Below are 27831 nucleotides of genomic sequence, written 5' to 3' on the forward strand. Positions count from 1 at the left end.
AATCGTGAACAAAGTCTATTTCAGCTGATGTTTGTACAGGTTTTGAAAAGCACAGTCAAGATTTTATACAGCCAGATGAATACCTAGAATTGTGTTAACAATGATGGCTAGAGCCACATGTTTTTAAATTTCTAACCTGGGCTTAAGGCATTAGAGAATTTTGGGAGACAACGATCTACAAGCTCAGATCTGAGAGGTAAGCAGTACAAGTTAGCTAGATTTTGGAGGTGAGAGGAAAGTGATTCAGGTAGGAGGAATAGCATGGGCAAGTCTCAAAGGCAAGTAAAACACACTATCTATAAAGATTTAATATTCGGTGGTCATGAAACAGAGAGTTGGTGGCAAGAAGTGTACAGATACCAAGAATAGGACTGCAGAACTAAACTGGGGCACATCATAAAAGTGTCTGTGAATTACGTTAAGTTTAGACTTATCCTGAGGGCAGGGAGAAACCATTAAAAGATTTAAAGTGAGGAAGAACACCCACCAGGTTTATATTCTTAAAAATATGTTATTTTCTTCATTAGCACTAATCTAAAGGTAAGGTTGTCACTTTATTTTTCCTCTCCATGTACAACCGTAACTCCATGAAGATAGGGCCCTCATTCACAGTTGTACTCCTAGCGCATAGCTTATTGTCTGGCACGTAGTAGGTGACCAAAAAATATCTGCTGTATAAATGTTAAGGCATATGGTTCTATTCTTTACTGGTAACACAGAATAGCTGTATTCTGCTTGCAGTGTGGAGAATGGGGTGCAGGGAGGGTACATAGGGAGAGGAAGTCGAGAGACAGAGGCCAAATAGGTGATGTTAGCCCAAACTAGTTCATAGTGAAGCAGCAATGGGAATGGAGAGATGAGGCAAAACTGGTATGACTTGATGTTAACTGGCTAGATTAGTGAACCTGAGGGTAGTACTAACATCTTTTTGTGAAAATTTAAGGCACCCAACAGTAACACCAGCCAAAACTAGAGGGTTAACCCATCTCTACTCCTAGAGTAGCCATGAACAGAGACAGTATTTTCCTTAAAATCTAATTTGGGCCATTTACAAATGTGGAAGCAAAAGCTGAGACATTAGGTAACTTGCCTAAGATTAACTAAGGACTGAAATAGACTCTGGAGAGCTAGAACAGTGGTTCTCAATCCCAGCTGCATTTTAGAATCCTCTAGGAGAGAGAAAGTTGGGGGAGGAGTAAGAGGGACATGGGAAAACGAATGGAAAGGAGCGAAAAGGAATAAAGTGAGAGAGGCAGAGATGGGGGGGAAACAGAAAAAAAGAGAATAATTTCCATTTCACTCTAATATGCTAACAGAGCCACTGAGGTTCCTCAATTCTAAGTATAACTGCAACAGTTTTAGGTGAGAAATTTTTCGAAGTAATTCTAACCAGATGCTCAACCCCTGCCATAAAAATCCTCACTCAACAAGCCTTTGAACAATGCAACTCACAGGAATATTGTCAAAATTAACCACTTGGAAAATGTACACCTAGACAAAGAAGTGGTATTTTCAAAACTTAAATCAGATCAAGACACTGATATTAAACCTTTGAATTATCTCCTATTTTATTTGGAAAAAAAAATCCAAACTCCTTGCATTTGTAACAAGGCACTAAATACTGCGACTCTTATCTCTGTAGCTCTAACCTAGTTTCATACCAACTTTCCCCATCCTCAATTCGTACCAGTCCCACTATTTCCGAACACCCCAGGTTCCTTACTGCTTTGGGAACTCTGTACTTGTTCTTCTCTCGGTTCTTCACATGGTTCTTCCTAATTCTCTACTTTTCATCTTAAATCTTAAAGATTACCTCCTCAGAGGTGGTTTCCCAATCTACTCTGTCTAAATGAGACCTCCCCTGTTACTCATTATCACAGCATCCAGTGTATTTTCTTCACAGTACTTAGAACACAACTGCAGGTCTCTCTCCACTAGAATGTGAGTCCTCTGAGGGAAAGGATCCTCCAGGTCCATAGATAAATCCCAAGTGCCTAAAATAATATTGGGCCTACAGAAGACAATGAACCAAGTGGGGAGGGAAGGAGGAAGGAAGAGGGACAAACTTAGATGCTAGTAGGTGGTCAACAAATATTATTAATGAATTTATTTGCACTGTGGGAAAATTCAGTTGTGTAAATACACTGAACATATACAGTAAAAAATGGTGATTCTGATTTTAGAAAAATTGATTATAGCAGTAATTAAAGAATGAATCCATTTGTCTTTTAAAATAGTATCTCCAGTTCACATTAATAAAACCATAATGGAAAAAAATCACAATGTAAATTTAAAAATAGAATATAAACTTGTGACAACTTTTATACGATAAATAAGTTTTAAAAAGACTAGACAGAAATATATCAAAATTTTAACAAGCTATCTCTGGACAGTTTGATATATTTTCCTTTTTGCATCTTCTTTATTTTTCAAATTCTCTACAATGAGCATATTTTTACTCTTATGACCACAACAAAATTGAATAAAAAGAATAATTGCCACACTTCTCTAAAGCTAGTCATACCCATGATTGAAGAATAAGTGTCAATATTATACATTATTACATAGTTTTAACTCATTAAAAATTGTTTTTGAATGACAGTCATTAAAGCCTACTTGTCAGGGTGAATTATTATTTTACTAGTTCTCTGTCACTATCATTCTTTGCCACTTTTTTTTTTTTTGAGACAGAGTCTCGCTTTGTCGCCCAGGCTCTGTTGCCCAGGCTGAAGTGCAGTGGCATGATCTCGGCTCACTGCAAGCTCTGCCTCCCAGGTTCATGCCATTCTCCTGCCTCAGCCTTCTGAGTAGCTGGGACTACAGGTGCCCGCCACCATGCCCGGCTAATTTTTTTGTATTTTTAGTAAGAGATGGGGTTTCACCATGTTGGCCAGGATGGTCTCGATCTCCTGACCTCGTGATCCGCTTGCCTTGGCCTCCCAAAGTACTGGGATTACAGGTGTGAGCCACCTCGCCCGGCTGCCACTTTTTTCTTTTAATCTTGGGCAGTAGTTTATTACCATGGCAGAAACACCTTCCTTGCACTCAAACTTCTAAATCCCAGCTTTATCATTATCTAGTTGTATAACTGTTCTCATCTTGTATATTAGAATAATACCACCAATTAAAGATATTCTGGTATACGGTAGGGTCTAAATAAAGAGTAGTAATTATTATCCATTGGAATATATTACCTACTAGCTAGATCATAAGCACTTTGAGAGACTGTGATTGCCTTGTTCCACTGTGTCCATAGTCTAGCACTGAGTCAGCATATCATAATTTTCAACACATTATTTGTCATATCAATTAGTATCTTCACTACCTTTTTCGGGGAGAGTCATCTTAGGATTGTAGAAGGAGTATTACCTCTCTCCTGCTATTTTATTTTTATTTTATAGAGATGAGGGCTAACTATGCTGCCCAGGCTAGTCTCAAACTCCTGGGCTCAAGCAATCCTCTCACCTTAGCCTCCCAAAGTACTGGGATTAAAGACATGAGTCACTGCGTCTGTCCCTCCTAGTTATTTTTTTTTATTATTATTATACTTTAAGTTCTAGGGTACATGTGCATAGCGTGCAGGTTTGTTACATATGTATACTTGTGCCATGTTGGTGTGCCGCACCCATCAACTCGTCAGCACCCATCAATTCATCATTTATATCAGGTATAACTCCCAATGCAATCCCTCCTCCCTCCCCCCTCCCCAAGATAGGCCCCGGTGTGTGATGTTCCCCTTCCCGAGTCCAAGTGATCTCATTGTTCAGTTCCCACCTATGAGTGAGAACATGTGGTGTTTGGTTTTCTCTTCTTGTGATAGTTTGCTAAGAATGATGGTTTCCAGCTGCATCCATGTCCCTACAAAGGACGCAAACTCATCCTTTTTGATGGCTGCATAGTATTCCATGGTGTGTATGTGCCACATTTTCTTAATCCAGTCTGTCACAGATGGACATTTGGGTTGATTCCAAGTCTTTGCTATTGTGAATAGTGCCGCAATAAACATACGTGTGCATGTGTCTTTGTAGTAGAGTAATTTATAATCCTTTGGGTATATACCCAGTAGTGGGATGGCTGGGTCATATGGTACATCTAGTTCTAGATCCTTGAGGAATCGCCATACTGTTTTCCATAATGGTTGAACTAGTTTACAATCCCACCAACAGTGTAAAAGTGTTCCTATTTCTCCACATCCTCTCCAACACCTGTTGTTTCCTGACTTTTGAATGACTGCCATTCTAACTGGTGTGAGATGGTATCTCACTGTGGTTTTGATTTGCATTTCTCTGATGGCGAGTGATGATGAGCATTTTTTCATGTGTCTGTTGGCTGTATGAATGTCTTCTACAGCCATCTCATCTTTGACAAACCTGAGAGAAACAAGAAATGGGGAAAGGATTCCCTATTTAATAAATGGTGCTGGGAAAATTGGCTAGCCATAAGTAGAAAGCTGAAACTGGATCCTTTCCTTACTCCTTATACGAAGATTAATTCAAGATGGATTAGAGACTTAAATGTTAGACCTAATACCATAAAAACCCTAGAAGAAAACCTAGGTAGTACCATTCAGGACATAGGCATGGGCAAGGACTTCATGTCTAAAACACCAAAAGCAATGGCAGCAAAAGCCAAAATCGACAAATGGGATCTAATTAAACTAAAGAGCTTCTGCACAGCAAAAGAAACTACCATCAGAGTGAACAGGCAACCTACAGAATGGGAGAAAATTTTTGCAATCTACTCATCTGACAAAAGGCTAATGTCTAGAATCTACAAAGAACTCAAACAAATATACAAGAAAAAAACAAACAACCCCATCAAAAAGTGGGCAAAGGATATGAACAGACATTCCTCCTAGTAATTTTAATGGTAAGTTAGAATAACTCTTAAAAGCCAGAGAAAGTCAAAGATTAAATCATATAGCTCTACATTCTCCTATGGTAACAGTAAATAAATGAGTAAATAAGACAATTCTAGATAGGGTAAATAATGTTATTACCTATTTAGGTCCATATTTCTAAATCATATGCTAAGCTGCTATTTTAGACATTACCTACTGATTTCCTGTTGTAATAGATGAAGATGTTTACTACACTTACACTATCTTCCCAATAAATTTCATCCCAATTTTCGGTTAAACTGACTGTAGTTCTGCATTATGATTAGGGAAATAAAGCCGAGAAATTTACTGTGATAATGTCTCCTTTTTAATAAAAGTTTCGCTTTTCCTGTTGTGTCCCTATCCTTCATTTTTCACATTAGATGCTATTTATACTCATCAACAGATTTTTCTTCCAAATGCTTAGCATATCTACTGAGTCTACTTTTATCTGGAAACCTCCTTTTTGTAGAGACAGGGTCTTGCTTTGTTGCTCAGGCTGGTCCTGAACTCCTAGATTCAAGCAATCTTCCCATGTCAGTCTGTGGACTAGCTGGAATTACAGGCATATACGACTGTGCCCTGCCTATTTTTTTGTTTGTTTGTTTTTAAACAAGTTTTTCTTCTTAAATGTGAACAATGATTTTAATTAAAAAATATTTTTGTTGTTTTTGTTTTAGAGGAAGCTTGTATTAATCAATACAATATCCAGAAACAATGTCTGTGAAACAGGTGCTTTTATCCACATTTTGCAAATGAGTCATTAATAAAAACACCAATTTATAAGCAAAAGCTAAAAAGAAAAGCAAGCTGATCTAATTTCTCACCCTATTGTTCAAATTAGCATTTTAAACCGTTGCACCTTAATCAAAGTCACTCTTTTATGTACAATAATCACAGGCAAAGCAACTACTATGCAGGGTAACTGTAAATGATCAAAACAGGACACTTTTGAAAATGAATGGAGCACTATTAATAATTATGCCAGGGCAATATGCATAATCTAAGCAAACCAGCCATTCCATTACTAATAACCTCTTGGATGCTGAGCTTTTAAATTTACAAGGTGTTACCAATCCCATGAAGTTCCCCGCTTAAGACACACACCCTACTATGCTACTGCCTAATATAAAGATCACTACAGTGAAAACAGAAGACGAAAAAAATTAGCAAACACAGAATAAAAAGTTTTTAAGCTATTGATTCTTGCAACCCGCCCCCCAGCCCTCAACAAGCACACATACAAACAATTCATTTAGAAATTCACATACTTTCTCCTCGAAGGAAATAGTAATTCACATATTTAAAAATAGATAGAACTGAATAAGCTGGTAGAATTTTCTTTCTCTTACTCAGAATTACTCAATTAAGGAAATAAAGAAAGGGTGAAAAATGATTAGAAAGAAAAGAGAATGAATTGTAGTTTTCTACCTAAAGTAGTTAAGACATGAGAGAAGAAATCACTCAATGCCCTTACCCATCCCAGAGTCTTTCTTGGTGCCATCTGATATTATGTCTACATGATCAGAGTCCACATCATAACTAAAGAAATCATTCAAATAGGTCTTTGATCGCTGGCCACCAAATACATATAAGCAACGATTTTTCTGAAAAAGAAGAAAAAAAAAAGAAGAAAGGAGAAACTTGTCACTTCCATGAAGAACTCAGAATGATCCTTTAAAAATTTAAACCTCTACAAAAGTATAATTTTACAATAGATCCCAATGGAGCTGGAATAAAAGGGAAAGAGGAAGCTCTCTACATATTGCTAAAAGGTAATCTCTAGGACATCCTGTTAAAGAAGAAAAGCAAGGTGCAGAATGATATATTCAGGTTCCTTCTTCCTTTGTGTAGGAATGGAGAAGGAATATCCGTGTATGAGACAAAAAGAGAGGGAGAGAGGGAAAGAGAAAGTGAGAGGGGGGGAAGTGAGAGAGAGAGAGCACGCAAGCGAGAGTAGAGATTTCTTCTTTTTTTCAAAAACAAAGGAAGGATAAACCAAAACCTAATAAAGACAGTTACCTATAGTGGCAGGAATACAGAAGGAAGACCTCTCCAAAAATACCTTGACATACGGTTTTGACTTTAGAACCATGTATATGCTTTTATTTAATTAGAAGACAAAATTAACTAAAAAAAAATCTAAAATTTGGGCAAAAAAAATCCAACAACAAATAAACCTATCTGTACACAAAAATATACTCACATAGAGAAGCAGTATTTCTAGTGATTTTAAACATACCTTTTGACTACCCATCCCTAGAAGTCTAAATCCTAAACAGAAAAATAATCAGAAACCAACGTTAAACAGCACTCAGTGATTCTGTTGTTAGCTTTTTTACTGTGAAAGCTATTATAGACAGACAAAGCAAGTAATGTTATGAAGCAGGATTTTAACCTTAAAAGACACAAAAATAGGCCAGGCATGGTGGGCTCACACCTGTAGTCCTAGCATTTGGGCAGGCCAAGGTGGGACGATTGCTTGAGACCAGCCTGGGTAACACAGCAAGGCCCTGTCTCTACTTCTTCTACTTCTTCTTCTACTTCTACTTCTACTTCTTCTACTACTTGTACTTCTTCTACTTCTACTACTACTACTACTACTACTACAACAAAAACAACAAACCCAGGTGTGGTGGTACACACCTGTAGTTTTAGCTACTTGGGAGGTTAAGGTGAGAGGATCATTTGAGCCCTGACACTCAAGGCTGCAGTGAGCTATGATCTGCACTCCAGCCAGGGTGGCAGAGCAAGACCCTATCTCTAAAAAAAAGAAAAGCTATAAAGTTACAAAACAGAAGACATTAAGATAAAAAATATTTTATTTGAATTAGACAAATCAGTATGAACTCATGATTTAATTTTTCTCTTACAAAAAAAGATACATAAATATGTGGTGGTGGTGGAGGTGCTCCTACTAGCCAAAGAGAAAAATTTGAGCATCAAGAAAGTAGCCAGGTACAGTGGTTCATGCCTGTAATCCCAGCACTTTAGGAGGCAGAGGCAGGTGGATCACCTGAGGTCAGGAGTTCGAGACCAGCCTGGCCAACATGGTGAAACTCTGTCTCTACTAAATACAAAAAGTTAGCTGGGCGTGGTGGTGCATGCCTGTAATCCCAGCTACTTGGGAGGCTGAGGCAGAAGAATCGCTTGAAATTGGGAGGCTGAGGTTGCAGTGAGCCAAGACTGCACCACTGCACTCCAGCCTGGGCAACAAAAACAAAACTCTGTCTCAAAATAAAAGAAGAAGAATGACAGCACTGGATAGAAATACATCAATATGTAAAATACTTCATAATAAAATTTCTGTACACTTATCATTGGTTAGCTTTGGAGCCTCAAAGTTAACTCATTAATATGAAAAACAATAAAGGAAAACAATCAAACATTTATACTGCCTATTCAGTATGCTTTACATTTCAGGGTAACCAAAAAGTTAATGAGAGGAAGTTTTTTTTTTCCCCCTCCATATTAGGAGAATCACACACTTAATAAATGCAGAGGAAATGACATCATTAGAAAAATCACCATATTACACATCCTAACGAAATTTAGGCAATGAAAGGCTACAAAAACCATTAGGCACAAGTTTGAAAGAAAACTTTATGATTGATCAGTCAGGCTAATAACACCCAACCTATTAACATCATCGAAAGCATGACAACCACTTATTAAATGCCTCTTTATATTTTGCAATCAGAGTGTCTATGAAGTATTCTTGCACATTCTCCCCAGCCGCCAAAAAAGAGAGTGAATCTAAAATCAAGCCTTGAGTGCAATGACCAGTTTATAGGAAATATGAAAGAGGAACACATTGAATTACACTACAAAGATAAAATCAAAATCAAAACTGGAAATGTGGGAGATTCTAGAGCACAAATGTCTCGCTTAGTGGGTTGTATGTGGGCGGGAATAGGAGGAAAGAGTACTATTACAATTTTTTAAAAAATGTATGAGACATAACAACCAAATGCAAAATACCTTTTTTGAATCTTGACTTAAACAAACCAACCAAATAAAGATATTTTTCAGTATATTAGAAAAAAAGAACACAGAATATTAAATGATATTAAAGAACTGCTTTTATTTTGGTTGATAATGATACTACAATTATGTTTTCTTTTCTTTTCTTTTTTTTTTTTAAGAGAGAGTGTCTTGCTATATTGTCCAGGCTGGAGCACAGTGGCTATTACAGGAGCGATCGCACTATTGATCAGCATGGGAGTTTTGACCTGTTCTGTTTCTGACCTAGCCAATTCACCTCTACTTAAGCAACATACTGGTCCCTCGGTCTGGGAGGTAACCATACTGATGCCAAACTTAGTATGAACAACTGATTAAGCACAGTGCAATGTGGCCCAGAACTGGGCTCCAGCAATCCTCAGCCTCCTGGGTAGCTGGGACCACAGGTGTGCACCAACACACCCAACTGTAATTATGTTTTTAAAAAGCCCTTATCTGTTACAATTATACACTATAGTAGTATTTACAAGTATAATGATACAGTATCTGGGATCTGCTTTAAAACACTACAGCAGGTGCTGTAACAAGAAAGGAATAAAAATTTTAAATATACTCCAGCACAGTAAAATTTAAGAATAAACTTAAAAATCAAAGAAACATCAAGAAAATGAATGAAATTAAAGTGGAATAGTTGTATGAAAAATGAGCAATTATTGATGACTGCTGAAACTAACAAATGAACACACAAAAATGTATTATTAATTATATTATCCTCTCCACTTTGTACAAAGAAAAACATGTTTAAAATACATGTTAAAGAACATGTTTAAAATATTCCATGATATTGTTTTAAAGCTGTGTTCACAGAAAGAAGACCAAGATTTCATTAAAACATCTGAAAAGGTTAAAAAAAAAAGTCTGTATGTTGGTTTTGCTGATACATTTATTATTATTATTATAATTATTATTATTGAGACAGAATCTTGCTCTGTTACCCAGGGTGGAGTGCAATGGCATGATCTTGGCTCACTGCTGCAGCTTTTGCCTTCTGGGTTCAAGCCATTCTCCCACCTCAGCCTCCCAAGTAGCTGGGACTACAGGCACAGGTCACCATGCCAGGCTAATTTTTGTATTTTTACTAAAGATGGGGTTTTGCCATGTTGGCCAGGCTGGTCTCGAACTTCTGGCCTCAAGTAATCCACTGTGCCTGACCAGTGCTGATACATGTAAATTCTAATTCTATAAAATCAAATCTTAAATTCTTTGTACTTAATGGAGAATAGCAGAAGGGAAAATAAGAAGAGAGAAAGAAATTGTCCTTCTAATTACTAAGAGAAATTAGTAAGTGGAAAGACTTAAGAAAGGAACAAAGCTACAAAATCGATTTAAGCAGTGAAATTAGTCGTAAGATTGCCTAGATTAGTAGTCAGGTAATAACTACTTAGGAATTACCAGGCTGATGGGAAGAGTCTCATAATTAGCCAACAGTTCACTGTTAAAGAAGTTTTGTCTTTCTCTGTCATTGCTACACTAATCATTTATTTCTAAAGAAAAGTTTTTATCGCTTCCTGAAGAATTAGATTTCACCACTTCTTTTCCTATCTAGGTATACATGATAAAATAACATTTACGCAATGTACGGAATATTCTTACTGAGTGGAATAGCATGCAGTGTCCTATTCGAGACTGGATGTCCTCAGGCCCAGCATTACAGGAGTCCTCTCGAAGAAGTTTCCAGGTTTGACATTGACAGTTGAAAGCAAATAAGCCACTGAATTGTGGTTCACTGGCTCTGCTGTCATCTACGCTGCCATTACAAGTCAAAATTCTACCACCAAAAGTGTAGATCATATGTTTTTCTGAGTCCATACACATCTATCAGAACAAGGCAACAGATTGAATAGTTTTAGTTTGTTCCTGTCATATGTGCTAAAACAAAACCAACATGTACAGTTTTACATTCTCAAAAAAAACTAAACTTTGTCCCTAATGACACTAAATACCACCCCGATTATTATATGCAAGTTTCTAAATACTTTTTCAAGTTGCCATTTTTCCCAGTGAGAGTAAAAACACGTTGGGATAAAGAGCTTTCTGTTTTCTTGAAACTGCATAATTTTTACCAATATCAACCAATGATACATGAGGTGTTGATTTATACATAAGAGTGAATACTTATCATACTGCGGGTGAATAGTGACCATACTCTCCTTACTAAAATTCCCTTTCATTCTAGGCAAGCATCCTATTAATATTACTACCATTTATTAAGCGATCAGATACGCAAATAAGAGTGGTACAGCTACATTCATCTCTCTGCATTTATTTTTATAAAACCCTTCAAATTATTACAAAACAGTAGAACAAACAAACAAAAAGACATTTACAACAATCAAGTCTTCAGACTGACTTCTACATTATAAAGAACTCTATCTGCTTTTAACATAGCACTATTAATTTAATTTTCTTTGAATTAAGCTATACACTTCATGTTTAAAAGTCAAGCTTTATTCTTCCGTTCTTCCAACTCAAGATTGTAGCTTTTCATAAAAATGTATGAGAAAACAGCCATTTGTCATGAGACAGTAAGAATCAAATTCTGTTTCAAATAATACATAAATCCAAGTTGGGAATTAGCTGTTGAACATAAGTGGCATTTATATAAAGAATAAATTGTGTACACAAAACATCTATGTTTTGCTAAAAAAAAAAAAACTAAACATTTGATATTCAATTCTCCTACCAAATTACTTCTGCTACTTATGTATTTTTATATTTTTTTAAATAAAAGGCTATTTTCATATATATATATATTTTTTTTTTTTCTTCCCCCGAGACAGTTTCGCTCTTGTTGCCCAGGCTAGAGTGCAACAGCATGAGCTCGGCTCACCGCAACCTCTGCCTCCCAGGTTCAAGCAATTCTCCTGCCTCAGCCTCCTGGGTAGCTGGGATTACCCGCATATGCCACCATGCCAGTATAATACTGCATTTTTAGTAGAGACAGTGTTACTCCATTTGGTCGGGCTGGTCTTGAACTCCCAAACTCAGGTGATCCGCCCGCCTCGGCTTCCCAAAGTTCTGGGATTACAGGCATGAGCTACCGTGCCTGGCTATTTTCATAATTTTAAAGGTTTTAAAAAATTGAGGTTATTATTATTAAAAAGAAAAGATTCTAACATCTTCTAATTTTTATCTACCCCTAAAAAGATCTACCTCATTAGCTATTTCCCAGGTTTCTCAAAGACTTCTATAAATTAAGATGCAAATCTATTCCCCAAGGGTGAAATCTTGGTAAATACGGTTGAAAAACAAAGATGTCTGGCATACCACAGAAAGTATTCCTATTTTTTAAATGACCATATAGTTAAAATCAGCACATTGCTGAAGACAACCCAGTTTGGCCCCAACCAACTACTGCCTCCGTTGAGGGCTCCATTGGAGCTGGGTCACATTTCCCTTGCTGAAGTACTTCAGACTCAATCACTACAAATATCTGGGAACTATGCTGAAAATCTTTAGGGACTCACATTAAATGAGTTTATTTCCATTTTTTATTAACTCACAGATTCATACTAATGGCCAATCCTTGTTACCAACCCCCTACATTTCTACTTTGTATGGCTACAAAGAGAGTTTCTTTCTTTTTGAGGATATTCAAGCTTAATTTTGATGTAGCTTACTCTCATTTGTTTGCAGGGCTGAAGTATAAACATCCTTATCTTGGTAGTTCTTCCTAGGACACCAGTCTAAACCAAGAAACCTTTTAATATTTGATTTCCACTCTTTTGATTTGTTTTGTCATTTTTACTTTCCGAAAAAATTTCTGAAAAGCTAGTAACTTATTGAACTCTGTATGATAATGTCTTTTCCATCAAAGACTTAAAAAACATCTTTAAAGCCAAAAGTTTAAAGACCATTCATTTATTATGTCGGGGGTTAGATATTTAATTTTTAAAATCAAACAAATAGTGGATAACCACTTATTTTCCTGGGAAAAATTATTTTTTGAATCTGAGAATGACTTTATTTTACCCTATCACAGGAATACAAGATTGGTAAGGGTTTGGTTGGGTTCAAAATAATCTTCTCCTCACAAAATTTGAAGATACTGCTATAAAGCCTTCTAAGTATCCAGTGTTACCCAACCTACCACCTTCCCTTCTACAAACCTCCAAAAATGCCTCATGACCCAGTGAGAATATCAATGAGCTGAGATCTTCAATTCTTCAACTGAAGTTCTTCCTGCTACTTCTTGGCTAGCTCATTTTCCATTTTCTAGTAATTTCCACAAAAAGTGATTACACTTGAAGGACAGTTTGGCTAGATATAAATTTCTTGGCTCACACTGTCTTTTCTTGAATGTCTTCTAGATGTTGCTCTATTATCTCCTGGCATTGCAAGGAGATGTAGAGAAATCTGATACCGGTCTCATTTTAGTTCTCTTATAGGTGACTTGATCATTTTGTCTACTTGCTATAAAATGATCTCTTATCTTTTACAGTCAATGTTATTAATATATGTCTTAGAGTTAAGTATTTGGGTCAACTTTTTCTGAATATAGTATGCCCATTTGATATGTGGAGTAAAATCTTTCTTCAGGAAAATGTTCTTGAATTCAATTGATAAATATTTGTTTTTTTCATGGTTTTGGTTTTCTTCTTTAAAGTCTCCAATTACATATATGTTGGCTCTCCTCTGCCTACCTTCCCCGGTTAATCATTTTTACCTCTTTGTTTTATCTTATTCCTATGCTGTATGATCATTACCTATCCTTCTTTACGCTCTTTGTAGATAAGTCTTCATTTCTGAAAGGGGCAATATACTGGGATATAACTTTCATTTACTGTTATTTTTCTTTTTATTGTTTTTCTTTAGAATGTCTCTCTAAAGCTTTGTTATTTGTTGCTTTTTAGTTTTTCATATATAATTGAGTTGAATTTCCCTGGACCAGATGACTTTACAGAGGATTTCTGTGGAAGGTAGATATTCTTGCTCAAGAACTCCTTCCTCTGTTGCTACTGAACTGAATGGTTCCTTCAAAATATGGCACTTCTGGTGAAGCCATATCTTCTCTAATTCTATGACTCTCATCTGGCTTACAGGGTTGATTTCAAGCTTTGAGCTCCCCAAATTTCTTACTGGTCATTGCAAAAGGAGCCATCATTCCCACTGTGTTTCCTTCACTTTTACAAAATAGTGCTTTCTGACATATATCACCTCTGGATCTTTCTGGGTACTTTACACATGTTAATTCACTGATTCTTCCAGTGGCTGCCCTGGGTGCAATCTGTGCCCTGTCCCTGACACTTCTCACTCTGATATACAACTGCTAGGCTCCCTCTGCTTTCCCAGGCCTCCCTATTATACTGTTGTGGACTTCAACAAAAGTTCTGAGTATTTCAGTTGTTTTTGGTTAAACTTACAAGGCATTGGGAGTTGTAGGTTTACTCTGGCTCTTGATTTTGCTAAGAGAGAGAATGTGTGTGTGTTTAAATCTTTTTGCTTGATTACCATTATTCCTGGAAAACCACACAAAGCAATATCAAGGAAAGCTTGAGAACTAAACTGCCACTATGTTCTTAAGAAATCCAGAAGTCTTTAATTTTATTTTTTAAATATGTTAAAATTAAAAATGGCAAATAGCTTTTAGGCATGTTTGTATCGTATAGCTTTCTCATATTTTTATCAAATTTGAACATTAAGTGTTAAATCCTAAATTGTCATGAACACCACAAGCTATTTTTGGAGTGTCATAAACACTACAAGTGTAAGTTCTAACTTATAGCTTTATTTGTATAAAATAGAATAGCAAAATGCAGGAGTATACAGATTACTTGCTTACTGTTACAGGGCTGGCTGTTGGCTGAATTAGTACTGAAATCCTTGTTTCTTCACCCCCAGTGTTCTGCTATACCACTTAATCAGTTGAAAACCACACATTATTTAACAGCACCCAGCTTCCAAGAAACATCCTATTTTATAAAAGTCAAGAGAAACAAAGGCCACACCCAAGAACTCTCTACATGCTACTCCTAAGCTATTCTTTTTTTCAACCTGTTAAAAAAAAAAAGACATCAGCATCTTTTGTAACAGAAATACATAAACATTTGGGAACAAGAGAAGAAATTGTTCCCTAACAATATTATCTGCTGATGTTTCTTTTTTTATTATACTTTAAGTTCTAGGGTACATGTGCGTAACGTGCAGGTTTGTTACATATGTATACTTGTGCCATGTTGGTGTACTGCACCCATCAACTCGTCAGCACCCATCAATTCGTCATTTATATCAGGTATAACTCCCAATGCAATCCCTCCCCCCTCCCATCTGCTGATGTTTCTAAAAGTAATCAGAACCAGCCTAACTTTTCTTGGCATGCTTATTTTCCACATGAAGAACATTGAGGGTGTCAGCAGGGATGTGCATAGCTTTGTGGAACTCAGTTAAATAGAGCCAACAGAAGTTCCAAATTTAAGCTGGGGAGTATTTCGAAGAATACTAGTTCTGATTTTCTACCTACCACTTAACTTGATAGGCATAACTCACTCTTCCTCTCCTTACCACTCTCCTATAACAATTATATGTTAATAGAAATATGGCAATAGGATAGTTTAAAAGCAAAGAATTAACAAAAATCTATAAATACACAATAAACAAAGACCCTGGGTTCTGATTCCTAGATAAGATTTTAGGTCTCACCTAGGTTTTGTCATAATTCTAGCACCACCTCCCATTTCCCGAATACTAGACAATTTATGTTCATCAACAGAGAGTTATAGATTTTTAAAGTCTTTTTCTCCTCAATACATCAAAAAAAAAAAAACTTGGGATGTGGGTTGAGCCAGGTAAAAACTTGCTTATAGAATTCAAAATGGTTACTGCCTTTTTTGACCTACATTGACTTTCTATGGAATAAGTATTCAAAGACAGGTAACAATGATAAAGACAATGATGGGGCTAATGAGAGCTACATGCATATTAATATTAAAATGGCTTACAATGAGGCTATCTTCAGTCTTCTAGTCAACAACATTATTGTATAATTTCTACTGGTGCTGAGTTTAATTTAGTATGTCAAATTCGTCTCCAGGTTTATAAACTTTTGTGACTATAAACAAAATATATTTCACTCTAACTGGAAGAAAAGCTCTAGATTTCAGCTAGTTCATTATAAAGCGATTTTCCATTTCTTATAGGAATGTAGAATAAGAAATATAATTAAAAGAGTAAGTTGCTATTGTTATGATTTATGCATATGCATTATAAAACTAAATGTGTTTTTCCTAATATTACTCCATCTACTCTCTAAAGTTTCTATAAATCAACAATATATGTCCTGAGATTTTTGTATTTTGCCCTGCAACAAACAAGAGAAAAAAATTTAAAGAATAACTTTATACCTACTGAAACAACAATTATTATTATCTATCATAGGTATTTGTCATGGAAGCACTACTAGACAACTCAGCATAACATCTAACATAAACTCTAATTGCAAGAATCACTAAGCACTGATTAATTCCATCATGTATTTAACTGTGCATCAAACCTGATGATCAAACACCAATTTCGGCCCTCCATCAGCAGCAGTATCCTCACTTAGTAACATCCACGTGTTTGTATCAATGTCATAACGATAGAAGTCACTTTTCAGAGATTTGCTGTTCCTCACAGAGGAATCCAAATAACGCCCCAATGTATAGATTTGCCTCCGTTGAATGTCAATGCACATTTTATGACACGATCTGGCACTAGGACCATTCTGTAGAGAGAGAGAGAGAAAATAAATAAACAAATGAAAGAGCAAAAAAAAAAAAAACAAAAAAAATCAAAGAACAAACAAAAGACAAATTAAATGCCCTTTTTTATTGCCTTTCATTAAAAGGTTTCTCAGAAACTCACATCAAGTCAACCAATATGAGTCCAACACTAGGCTTAACTCTCTAAAGAAAAGCAAAAGCAGTAAGCAGTAGGAGACATAAATCTTACCTTAGAAATGCTTAAAATCTACCACGAAAGATGAAATGAACTACACTGCAGCTTATGGCACTCTGTTTATAACATCTATATGGTTTCTACCATATACTGCACTGCATTTTAGTCATTTGTGCACAGAGTTCAATTCCCTATTACATGACAATCTACTTTAAGACATGTTTGGTCTTTATGGACATTTTTGTATTTCTCATCAGACTCTAGCACAAAAGAGGTACTCCAAGAATATTTAGAATCAGTGAATTTCAAAATCAGAAGAAACATCAATAAAATCTCCAGTTTAATCACTTGGATACAGGGTGGGGAACATTACACACCAGGGACTGCCAGGGGATGGGCGGCAGGAGTAGGGATAGCATTAGGAGAAATACCTAATGTAAATGATGAGTTGATGGGTGCAGCAAACCAACATGGCACATGTATACTCACCTATCAAACCTGCACATTGTGCACATGTACCCTAGAACTTAGAGTATAATAAAAAAAAAATAAAATCTCTAGTTTAGTTTTCTCCTTTTAAAGATGAGAAAATACAACCCTAGCAAGAAAATATTAAGACCGGGATGATACCTTTAATATGCTAGTGACAGAAACTAATAAGAATCCAAGTCTATGACTTCTTTATCCATCCTTTGCATTGTAAAATTAATTTTCCTGATTGAATAAACAGCACAGCTACAGTAAATACATAGGGAATAATATTAAGAATAGTATTTATCAATAAATTAGTTAGCTGGTATCACTTGTATCACAGGACCCGATAAAACATAAAACATATTGTAGTATAGTCAAAAGGATTCATGGGGGAAAAAAGAACTTCATTTGCACAGGGTTTAATTAGTTGAAAGGGGGAAAGGAAAGGAAACTAATGTTTGTTAAACAACTCCGAAGTTCTGTTTACACTATTACTGTGTATGTGTGTGTTCCATTTAATCCTTATAACAACCCCGTATGGAATTATTATCACCATTTCACAGAGTTCACTGTCACAAAACTAGGAAGTAAGATAGCAAATCTACGCCCTTGTGTACGACAGCCAAAAACTGGGCTCTTTCACAATTTCAGATTATTTTTTCTAGAAGAGAAACAAAGGCAAAAATATACTTGTTAAAACAGTGTATGCAGTTATGACTGAGATGAAGAATTATTGCTGCAGAAATAACAGAATTGATGTATAAAGTGGACATAGGAAGCCTGATGACAGAGGACACAGTTTATGATCTTGCAGTCAATAAAGAACTACTGGTGGTTTCTAAAGCAAGATACAACATAAAAGGCAATATTCTAAGAAGAGTAATCTAGCAGTATTAATTAAGTGAAATGAAGGAATATTAGGCAGGAAGAACAGTATTCTGACAATGAAGTTGATGTAAATGTACACTTTAATATTCATACTATTATTTTTAAACTTATTTTAAAATATTTTTGTCAAAGAATACCTTCAGCAAATAAGGTGAAAATTTTATTTAAGAAAGGATTTCCTCCATAAATAATCTCAAAAACAAAGATGAAGTAACATATAATAAATCTATGCCATAATGCATAGAGTGTAAAACTTGAAATTTTAATAAGAGAATAATAGAACTCCTTGCTTCAACTAAATAAGCACAAATAATATTAAAATGATGATCAAATTATATGCCAAGAAAAAAGAAATAAAGATAAATCAATAGACTAGAAAACATGAAAAAAATAGAGAAAATTAACAAAGTTGGTTCTTTGAAAGACTGATAGAATTATAAATCACTGGCAGACTAATTTTTTACAAAGGAGGGAAAATACAAATTGCCAGTATCAGAAATGAAAGCAAGATTAACACTACAGACTTCCTAGAAATGAAAAAAGAGAGAATATTATCAAAAACAGAGGTAAAATCTGACAAAGTAGATAAAACAGACATAATTCCTTAAAAAACCTAACTTACCAAGATAACATGAAATGAAAGAGGAAAACCTGAAGTAACTATACATACTGAAAAACTGAATTCATTATTGCCCATACATCTACACTGGTAAATTGTATCAAGCACTTAAGGAAAAAACGGTATCAGTTTTAGACAAAATTTTTCAGAAAACGGGGAAAAAGAAAAACTCTACTGTTTATCCACATTCTCTTCCATTCCTAGCTTATTTTATGAGGCCAACATAACACTGAAACCAAACAACAATACTACAAAGGAGAAGGAAGAGAAGGGGAAGAAGGAAGAAGAAATGGGGAAGAGGTGGATAAATCATTTACAGGTGGCTAGGACCCCATATGAACACAGACAAAACCAATCTTTAACAAAATATTACCAAACAGCAGGAGCAATATATGAAAAGAATATTTTACAACAAAAAGGTATTTATCTCAGGAATGTAAAGTTGATTTTACATCTGAAAATCAATCAGGATAATCTGCCACATTAAATTAATAAAGAAGAAAAAACACAAGTATATCAATACATATGTAAAAGAGCATTTGGTAAAATTTATCTATTCATGATCAAAACTCATAGCAAAACAGGAATAGAAAGACTTTCAATCTGATAGCAGATGTAAGAAAATGTAAAATTTAATTTTTCTTAATGACATACTGAATATTCTCCTGCTTAGCTATGAAACAAGACAGGGATGTCTTTTCTCACTACTTATATTTAACATTGCTCTGGAAGTTCAAGTCAGTGCAATAAGGAAGGCATTAAAAAATAAAATAAAGGTTGGGCCTGGTGGCTAATGCCTGTAATCCCAGCACTTTGGGAGGCCAAGGTGGGAGGATTCGTTGAGTTCAGTAGTTCAAGACTCCTCTGTATGTTCAACATACAGAGACCCTATCTCTATACATAATTCAAAAATTAGCTGGGCACGGAGGCACGCGCCTGTGGTACCAGCTACTGTAGAGACTGAGGTGGAAGGATTGCTTGAGCCCAGAAGGTCGAGGCTGCAGCAAGCCATGATCATGTCACTGCACTCCAGCATGGGCAACAGAGAAAGACTCTGTCTCAAATAAAAAATAAAATAAAATAAAATAAAGATGGAAAAGAGAACAGAAAGAAGAAAAATGACTGCTTCTTTAAAATACTCTAAGAAATAAAAAAGAAGCTATTAGAAATAAGTAGACTTAATAAAGTGACATGATACGAAGGCAATATTAACAAACCAATTGTATTCCTCTATATTACCAACCAACAAATGGAAAATAAAAATTTTTAAATTCCATTAAAACAGCACAAAAAGCAAAATACATTGATATCAAGTTAACTAAAATATCACAGACCTCTTAAATGGAAAACTTTTAAGAGTGCTGAGAGATAATGAAGACTAAAATAAATGGAGACTAAACCATGTTCATGGAGTAGAAAGATTCAATATCATTAAAACACCAATTTGCAGCCGGGCGCAGGTGCTCATGCCTATAATCTCAGCATTTTAAGAAGCTGAGGTAGGTGGATCACCTGAGGTCAGGATTTCGAGACCAGCCTGGCCAACATGGTGAAACCTCTCCTCTACTAAAAATACAAAAATTAGCCAGGCGGGTGCCTGTAATCCCAGCTACTTGGGAGGCTGAAGTAGGAGAGTCACTTGAACCTGGGAGAAGGAGGTTGCAGTGAGCCGAGATCACATCATTGCACTCCAGCCTAGGCAACAAGAACAAAACTGTCTCAAAAAAAAAAAAAAAAAAAAAAATCAAACAACAAAATAAAACCCACCAATTTGCTCCAAATTAATATATAATTTATCATATTCCCATCATAATCCCAACAGTTTCAGAAATTGATGATTCTAAAATTTATATATTACCTAACTTCATGAATTACTATAAAGGTACTACTATAAAGCTACAGTAATCGAAGGAGTGTCATACTGATTAAGAAGAGACCAAAATATAATAGAACAGAATAGAGTCCAAGAAGAGACGTATACTTACATGATCAATTGATTTTTGGCCAAGGTGCCAAAGCAAATCAATGAGCCAAGAAGATAGGGAATAACCAGAAATCTAATACATTACAGGCAAAGTATAAAATGGTATAACCATTTTGGGAAAAGTTTTAAGTTTCATTAATGGATGATAAAAGGGTGAGAGTTTGATGAGTAACAGCATATTTTCATAATCTTGAAACGTCTCCCTATAAATTACTTGTTAATTATAAATTAGACAAATCTGGTGGGCATCCCCTTAACCAAGTGATTGAAGCTAGTATGAGATAAACTGACATAATGTGTCTCCTGATATGATATAATGAGGAGATGCTAATATGATCTATGGGTTATTCTTGCTAAAAATATATCATCTAAATCCAATCCTAAGAAAACATACATACCCAGCTGAAGGATATTCTAAAAAATAACTGCCCTGTACTCTTTAAAAATCATCAAAGTCAAGAAAGACAAAGAAATTTAGGGAACTATTCTAGACTAAAGATGACTAAAGAAGCACGACACCAAAAAGCAATACATGATCATGGTCTAAATTCTGGGCTGGGGTTGCAGAGTGACAAGGGATGCCTATAAAGAACATTACTGGGGCATTATTGGATAACAGTCTATATCTGAATAGGAACTGTGGATTAGATTAAAGCAGCAGTTCTCAGTGTGGTCTGGGGTCTCCAAGGTACTTCAAGGGAATCTATAAGGTCAAAGTTATTTTTACAACAATACTAACAAAAAAATTTGTCTTTTCACTCTTATTCTGAGTGGATGTGAACATATCCGGAGGCTACATGACTTTCCGATACAGCAACTGAATAAAGAAGCATATGAATCCAGATGTCTTTTATTGAGCCAAACATTAAAGAGATTTAGAAAACTACAAAAATGCCACTTGAGGGCCAGGCGCGGTGGCTCACGCCTGTAATCCCAGCACTTTCAGAGGCCGAGGCGGGTGGATTACGAGGTCAAGAGACCAAGACCATCCTGGCCAACATGATGAAACCCCGTCTGTACTAAAAATACAAAAATTAGCCAGGCATTGTGGCAGGCGCCTGTAATCCCAACTACTCAGGAGGCTGAGGCTGAGGCAGGAGAATTGCTTGAACCCGGGAGGTGGAGGTTGCAGTGAGCCAAGATCGCACCACTGTACTCCAGCCTGGCGACAGAGTGAGACTCCGTCTCAAAAAAAAAAAAAAAAAAAGCCACTTGACTTAGCATGGTTATCACAGGAAAAAACACCTTTGTAATTGTTTGAGCTGTGAATTGATGGCAGTTGCTTTTTCCACAGCATACTATATATTTACTTGAAAGAACAAATAATGATCAAACTATGGTTATTTGGACATTATGGCAGACATTTTCTCAAAAGTGAAGGAAGCAGCGCATCCATCTTGAAGAAAAAAAATCAACAAAATTTGCTGTCAGTATTCTAACGCATGTTTTCAAGCAAAAATTCGAATTATTGAAAATCGATCTGCCACTGTGATCTTGACACCTTCCCAATACTTAAAAGACTCTAATGAGACTGACAGTGATGTTAACAAATGTGGCATATTTTGTAATACAGTATCCCAAAAACCAATCTTTGGAAGATGTGCATAACTCATGGAACCAATATTTTTCAAGTGACCAACACATGGATAAACATATATTCATAGGTAAAAGATCCAAAGAGCAAAACAGATCAATGGATTTTAACATAACAATGCAAAAAGTTAGCTGGTATGGTTTCAGAGTCTATATTGCAACTATCTTTAAGAAAAAAACACTTGTCAATTTGAGATATGGAATCAAAAAAGAACATATGCAATTATTTGAAAAGGCTATTAAAATACTACTTTCTTTCAAAAACACAACTATGAGGTCCAACTCTCTTCATGTATTTCACATGTAAAACATGTTGTAAGACAGTAAATGTAGAAGATATGAGAATCTAGCTGCCTTAGCTAGACATTAAAGAGATTTATAAAAATGCAAAACAATGCCACATTTCTCATTTTTCGAAAGGTATTTTTAATAAAATATTTTATATCCACCTGTAATAGGTTTATTACTATTATTTAAAATTGATTAAAAATATTTAAAGTACTCAGCACTAAGAACACCAATGGGTTTTTGTTTAAAGGTCTAAACGGACCCTGAGACCACAAAGCTTGAGAAGCACTATTACAAGTAAAATCCAACAAGAGCCATGTCTAATTCCTTCAAATGCTACAATTCTGTGAATACTCAAGAAAATGGAGATATGATTTAAACAACAAACAAAAGTAAAGAACATTTTCCCACCCTCCCTTTATGAAAAAAATATAATCCAGCCTTTTCCAAGATACCTCTTGCTGTAAATTTGTTTTCATTAATAATCATAGCTTATAGCCACATTATAAAATATTGGATTTTTATAGTTAATCTTAAAAAAGAATCTAGGAACTAGATTGAAGCTAATAAAAATGGCCTTCATTGACTACTTTAAAAAACAATACATTCGTTTTGAACCTATAAAAGCTTACTTGCATACGTACGTGAACATTTAAAATACTTATTCTCTTTTAAAATTTTTTACTTACTTATTTTTTGAGATAGGGCCTTGTTCTGTCGCCCAGGCTGGAGTGCAGTTGTGCTATCATGGCTCACTATAGCCTCAACCTCCCAGGCCCAAGTGATCATCCCACCTCAGCCTAGCCTAAAGTAATCATTCTCTTTGAGAGCTGAGCTATCCTCTTATCCTTCAATCTCCTAAATGTGTTATTAGGTACATATTTAAGTTAATTAAAGTGAATTAAATTAATTTTGCTTTTTAATTGTTTATCATGCTTCTAAAATACATACTCTGGGGTCTCATCAAACAGCAACTGGCACTCACCGGTATGGAAAATTAGATATATGAACTACTAACTGTTCAATTTTGAAAGGAATGAGCATTTATGCTAGATACATATTATCATTCAATTCACAGAAAGATCAACAAAAGGTTTTTATGAGTCTATTAATTAACTATAATAAATCTCAGCTCTGGTACTGAATCACCACGTTACTTATCTCTACTGACTTTGAACTAATAGAAAGTGTTCTCATCAAAATAATCTCTATATTTTAGCAGCACGAGTTTTAAAATAATTACTTATTGCATTATAAATATTACTTACAATATATGTATATGGTATAAAAAATAACAGAATGAAGTTATGTACCGATATCTAGCTTTAGAAGAATAACATTTAATATTACCTTTAAACCCCCGACCCTCTCTGGATTTTGTATTTATCGTTCCCTTTTCTCTGGTATTAATTTCTCATTTAACTTACCTCACCTACTTACTCACTAAAGAGTAAGAATGTGCACATCCTTAAAATACATACATTTTAAAGAATGTCATTCATGCCTTTAAGGAATTCAGATAGGGAAACATGAATATAAATCAATCATTATAGTAAGCCATTCAAGTATTAAAAGGGGTTAAGTGAGCACATCAAAGGAAGCTTTTAATTCTTCTTGGCAGGTCAAGAAAGGCTTTACAGAGAAAGTGAAGTCTGAACTGAGTTTTAAAGAATAAGTGGGTATTTACTAGGTAAGGTTAGGGGGAGATCCTCTGTTAATTCCAAACAAGGAAAACAACATTGCCAAAGGACACAGGTGAGAAAGTTGAATAATTCCAGCAACTATAACTGGCACACAGGAGATGAGGCTGGAAAAGAAATTGAGTAGCAAATCTTGATGAGAAATTTGGAGTTTTTACTCCAAATTTTACTCCAAATTTTCCAAGCAAAAGGAACTGAGATAAATAAATTGTTTTATTATTGTTGTTGTTATTTACAATTTCCTATATCTATGACCTTTAATAGTATCCTGCACCAATTGACTCTGGACTTGGTTACATGATTCCTTTTTGCTATCAGGGAAAGAAAAAATTGATGGATTGCTCCTGTCTACTTCATCCCCTTTGCAGCCCAGCACCTGCCATGAAAACAAGCTCTGGCTAGCCTATATAAAACAGAGCCAGGCAGTCCCAGTTGAAACCATGCTAGATCAGCTGATAGATAGCTGACTCCTAGACAAATTAATGAGCCCAGCCAAAACCAAAAGAATGACCGAGCCAACCTGTAGACTCATGAGCGAATAAATGCTTATTACTATATGCCACTGAAGTTTTATGAGTGCTTGTAATGTAATCAACTGTGTAAACAATAACTGAAACAAAGGCTGAAGCTAACCACAGGGTTTAAGTAGAGGTGTCATAGGATCAAATACAGTATTTGGGGGACTTGTTTTTGTTTTTTTTTTTTTTTTTTTGAGACAGTCTTACTCTGTTACCCAGGCTGGAGTGCAGTGGCACCATCTCAGCTCACTGCAACCTCCACCTCCTGGGTTCAAGGGATTCTCCTGCTTCAGTCTTCCAGGTAGCTGGGATTACAGGCACCTGCTACCATGCCCAGCTAGTTTCTATTTTTAGTAGTGATGGGGTTTCACCATGTTGGTCAGGCTGGTCTCGAACTACTGAGCTCAGGTGATCTGCTGGCCTCAGCCTCCCAAAGTGCTGGGATTACAGGCATGAGTCACTGTGCCCAGCCTTGTTTTCGTTTTGAGATAGGGTCTTGCTCTGTCACCCAGGCTGGAGGCAATGTCACAGTAATGGCCCACTGCAGTCTCCACCTCCAGTCCTCAAGCAATTCTCCTGCCTTGGCCTCCCAAAATGCTGTGATTATAGGTGTAAGCCACCACACCAAGCCCAAATATGCTTTTTAAAGACTGTGTTGATGAACAGAGAATAGGTCAACAATGGAGACATAAAAAGTGTAAGAAACCATAAAGTTGAAAAAACTGCCAAAAGGAATGGAGAGGAAAACACATTTGAAATGTGGTATTGGATGACCTGTTGGATCATGCCAGGCACTTGGAGAACTGTTGGATCTTAGGCACTAATTAGACACATTCACTGAAGAAGAGGATTTTAGGATGAAACCTAGGCTTAACACAAGAATAATTACAGAGGTCATCACCCTAGATTTACGATACTTTAGTAGAAAAAAGTTAATTTTTTTTTAAGATTTGCCTTTTGTTGTTGAAGACAGAAATAATAATTTCAGAAAACAGTACTTCAATACTGAAAAAGGAAGGCCACTTACCTATCCTTTCCCAGGGGTAAGAAAAGTAAATCAGAATTTCAACATGTATTTGAAAAATAAAAACTGTCCAGTGATTAATCCCTGAACAGTTTTTATTAACATAGTTTCAGAGTAAGCAAGAACCTAGTTCCCCAGGATTAAAGACACAGCACTAGATCTTTGGAAATGGCCTTCCTAGATCAAAATCAGTGGGTTATGAATTAGGCCTTTTTATCTCCTTTTCATTTGAGGCTCCTACTGTTTTCTTACAGTTCATTTTTCACTTTATATCCTGAGACAGTTTAAATGGAGAGTGCAATTAAAATGTTCTATAATGATTTGAAAAAATAATAAATGAATCAATATTTGCTTTACTCCAGGATATAATCATGCACTTAATTCAAAGCCATAAACCTAAGCCATCTTATTCACTATGGAAATGCTTTATGTATATGTGCATACACAGACATGCACATGCATACATATGTACAATTTTAACAAAAGATATATCATTTATGAAAACTGACATATAATAAAATAACAGGGGCCAAAATAGTGAGATAGTGAGAGTGTCAAAAGCACATATTGCAGAAGAAATAAAAATAAGATGAACGTTAAAAATAAGAATAGAGGTAGTGGAGACATGAGCAAAAAAAGATAGCTACACAGTTACATTTCTAGGCTAACGCAGTTTAAAAACAAAATGATATAAAAATCCCCATTTCTATCTCTCTCTATAAAACAGATTTGGTTGTGTATCAGTAGCTGAAGAGCCAGTTATAGAAGCTGAAATTCAAGAGTACTTAAAAAAAATCTGTTTACCACAAACTCTATTGCTACTACTGTTGATAGACATTAGTGAAGAATATAATCACACCGAAAAACAACTGCACATCTACGCCCCTACTGTAATAGAGATGGATGAAAAGTCTGAGAACTTGCCTCTTTTTCAGTGTCTCTAGAGATACACGTCCACTGGTTCTCCTTCACACTGTACGCCCAGAAGTCAGCAAGATCTTGTGTTCCATCCCAGCCACCAAACAAATAAACAGTCTCTATGAAAATCGGAAAAATATGTGTTTAAAAAAAAGGACAAAATAAGCATAGGCACCCAAACCTACAGCTGCTTCTAAGACCACTTACGAAGGCACATCTAAATAAATTTTAAAATAAAAATTTTAACCTGGTAACTCTCTCAAATATATACTAGACTAGTATATCCTAAGCATGAATGGATGCTGCAGAACCACTATTTTGAGAGATTTATAAAAATACAGATAAGTAGGAGGCATCTCCCAAGATTCTGATTGCACAGGTTTTCAATGGATAAAAATGAGTCTGTATTTGCAAAGTATCCCAGAAAAATCTAATGTGCAGCTGGTTTGGAGCTTCTGTGTTTGGCCTTGAAAACTTTACATTTATCAGCTTCTTAATAATGTAGCCACTTTTTATCCGCTATGGAATTTTTAAATTCAGATTGTAAAAAATAAAAACTCCAGAGGAATATATAGTGTAAAAGTATAGCATAAGAACATTTAGCTGTTTTTGAAAAAAGTCATATTAAAGGTAATTTCTCTCTACTGCTATATCAAAAACAATGGCTAAAACTAGCTTTCAGTTAAAATTAGATATCTTAAGAAAAAGAGATCCATAGCTTTGATATTCCTATAAAAACTGGGGAAAATTTTTCCAAATATATGGTAGTACTTTTAACTCATCAGAAATTATCCTTTAAGTCATTCTAAGTATCTTGAGAATTTGGTTTCTTCTGACTCTGAAATGTCTACTATATTCACAGACTTTATCACTGACAAAATTGATTTTCTTGCTCACTGAATAATGAATCTTTACATATAACATTGTGTATCACAGATCCTTCTTTATTTTCATTATTCATTTATTTTGAGACTGGGTCTCTCTCTGTTACCCAGGCTGGAGTGCAGTGGTGCAATCATAGCTCACTGCAGCCTCCTGGGTTCAAGCA

The 27831-nt window shown here is 35.5% G+C and overlaps 1 protein-coding gene across 4 annotated transcripts in view; it reads right to left on the reverse strand.

Moving 5' to 3' along the window:
• Positions 1–27831, reverse strand: part of MKLN1 (muskelin 1) — a 392713-nt gene that overhangs the window by 43978 nt on the left and 320904 nt on the right. For all 4 annotated transcript variants that reach the window (XM_033194309.1, XM_033194310.1, XM_033194311.1 and 1 more), the window contains 4 exons: positions 26790–26902; positions 16392–16604; positions 10496–10717; positions 6357–6486 (listed from right to left, as the gene is read on the reverse strand). In XM_033194309.1, coding sequence (XP_033050200.1) covers positions 6357–6486; positions 10496–10717; positions 16392–16604; positions 26790–26902 — 678 coding nt within the window. The remainder of the gene's footprint in view (positions 1–6356; positions 6487–10495; positions 10718–16391; positions 16605–26789; positions 26903–27831) is intronic.

The sequence above is a fragment of the Trachypithecus francoisi genome, unplaced genomic scaffold (genome assembly GCF_009764315.1).
Source record: "Trachypithecus francoisi isolate TF-2019V2 unplaced genomic scaffold, Tfra_2.0 Lachesis_group4, whole genome shotgun sequence".
Lineage (NCBI taxonomy): Eukaryota > Metazoa > Chordata > Mammalia > Primates > Cercopithecidae > Trachypithecus > Trachypithecus francoisi.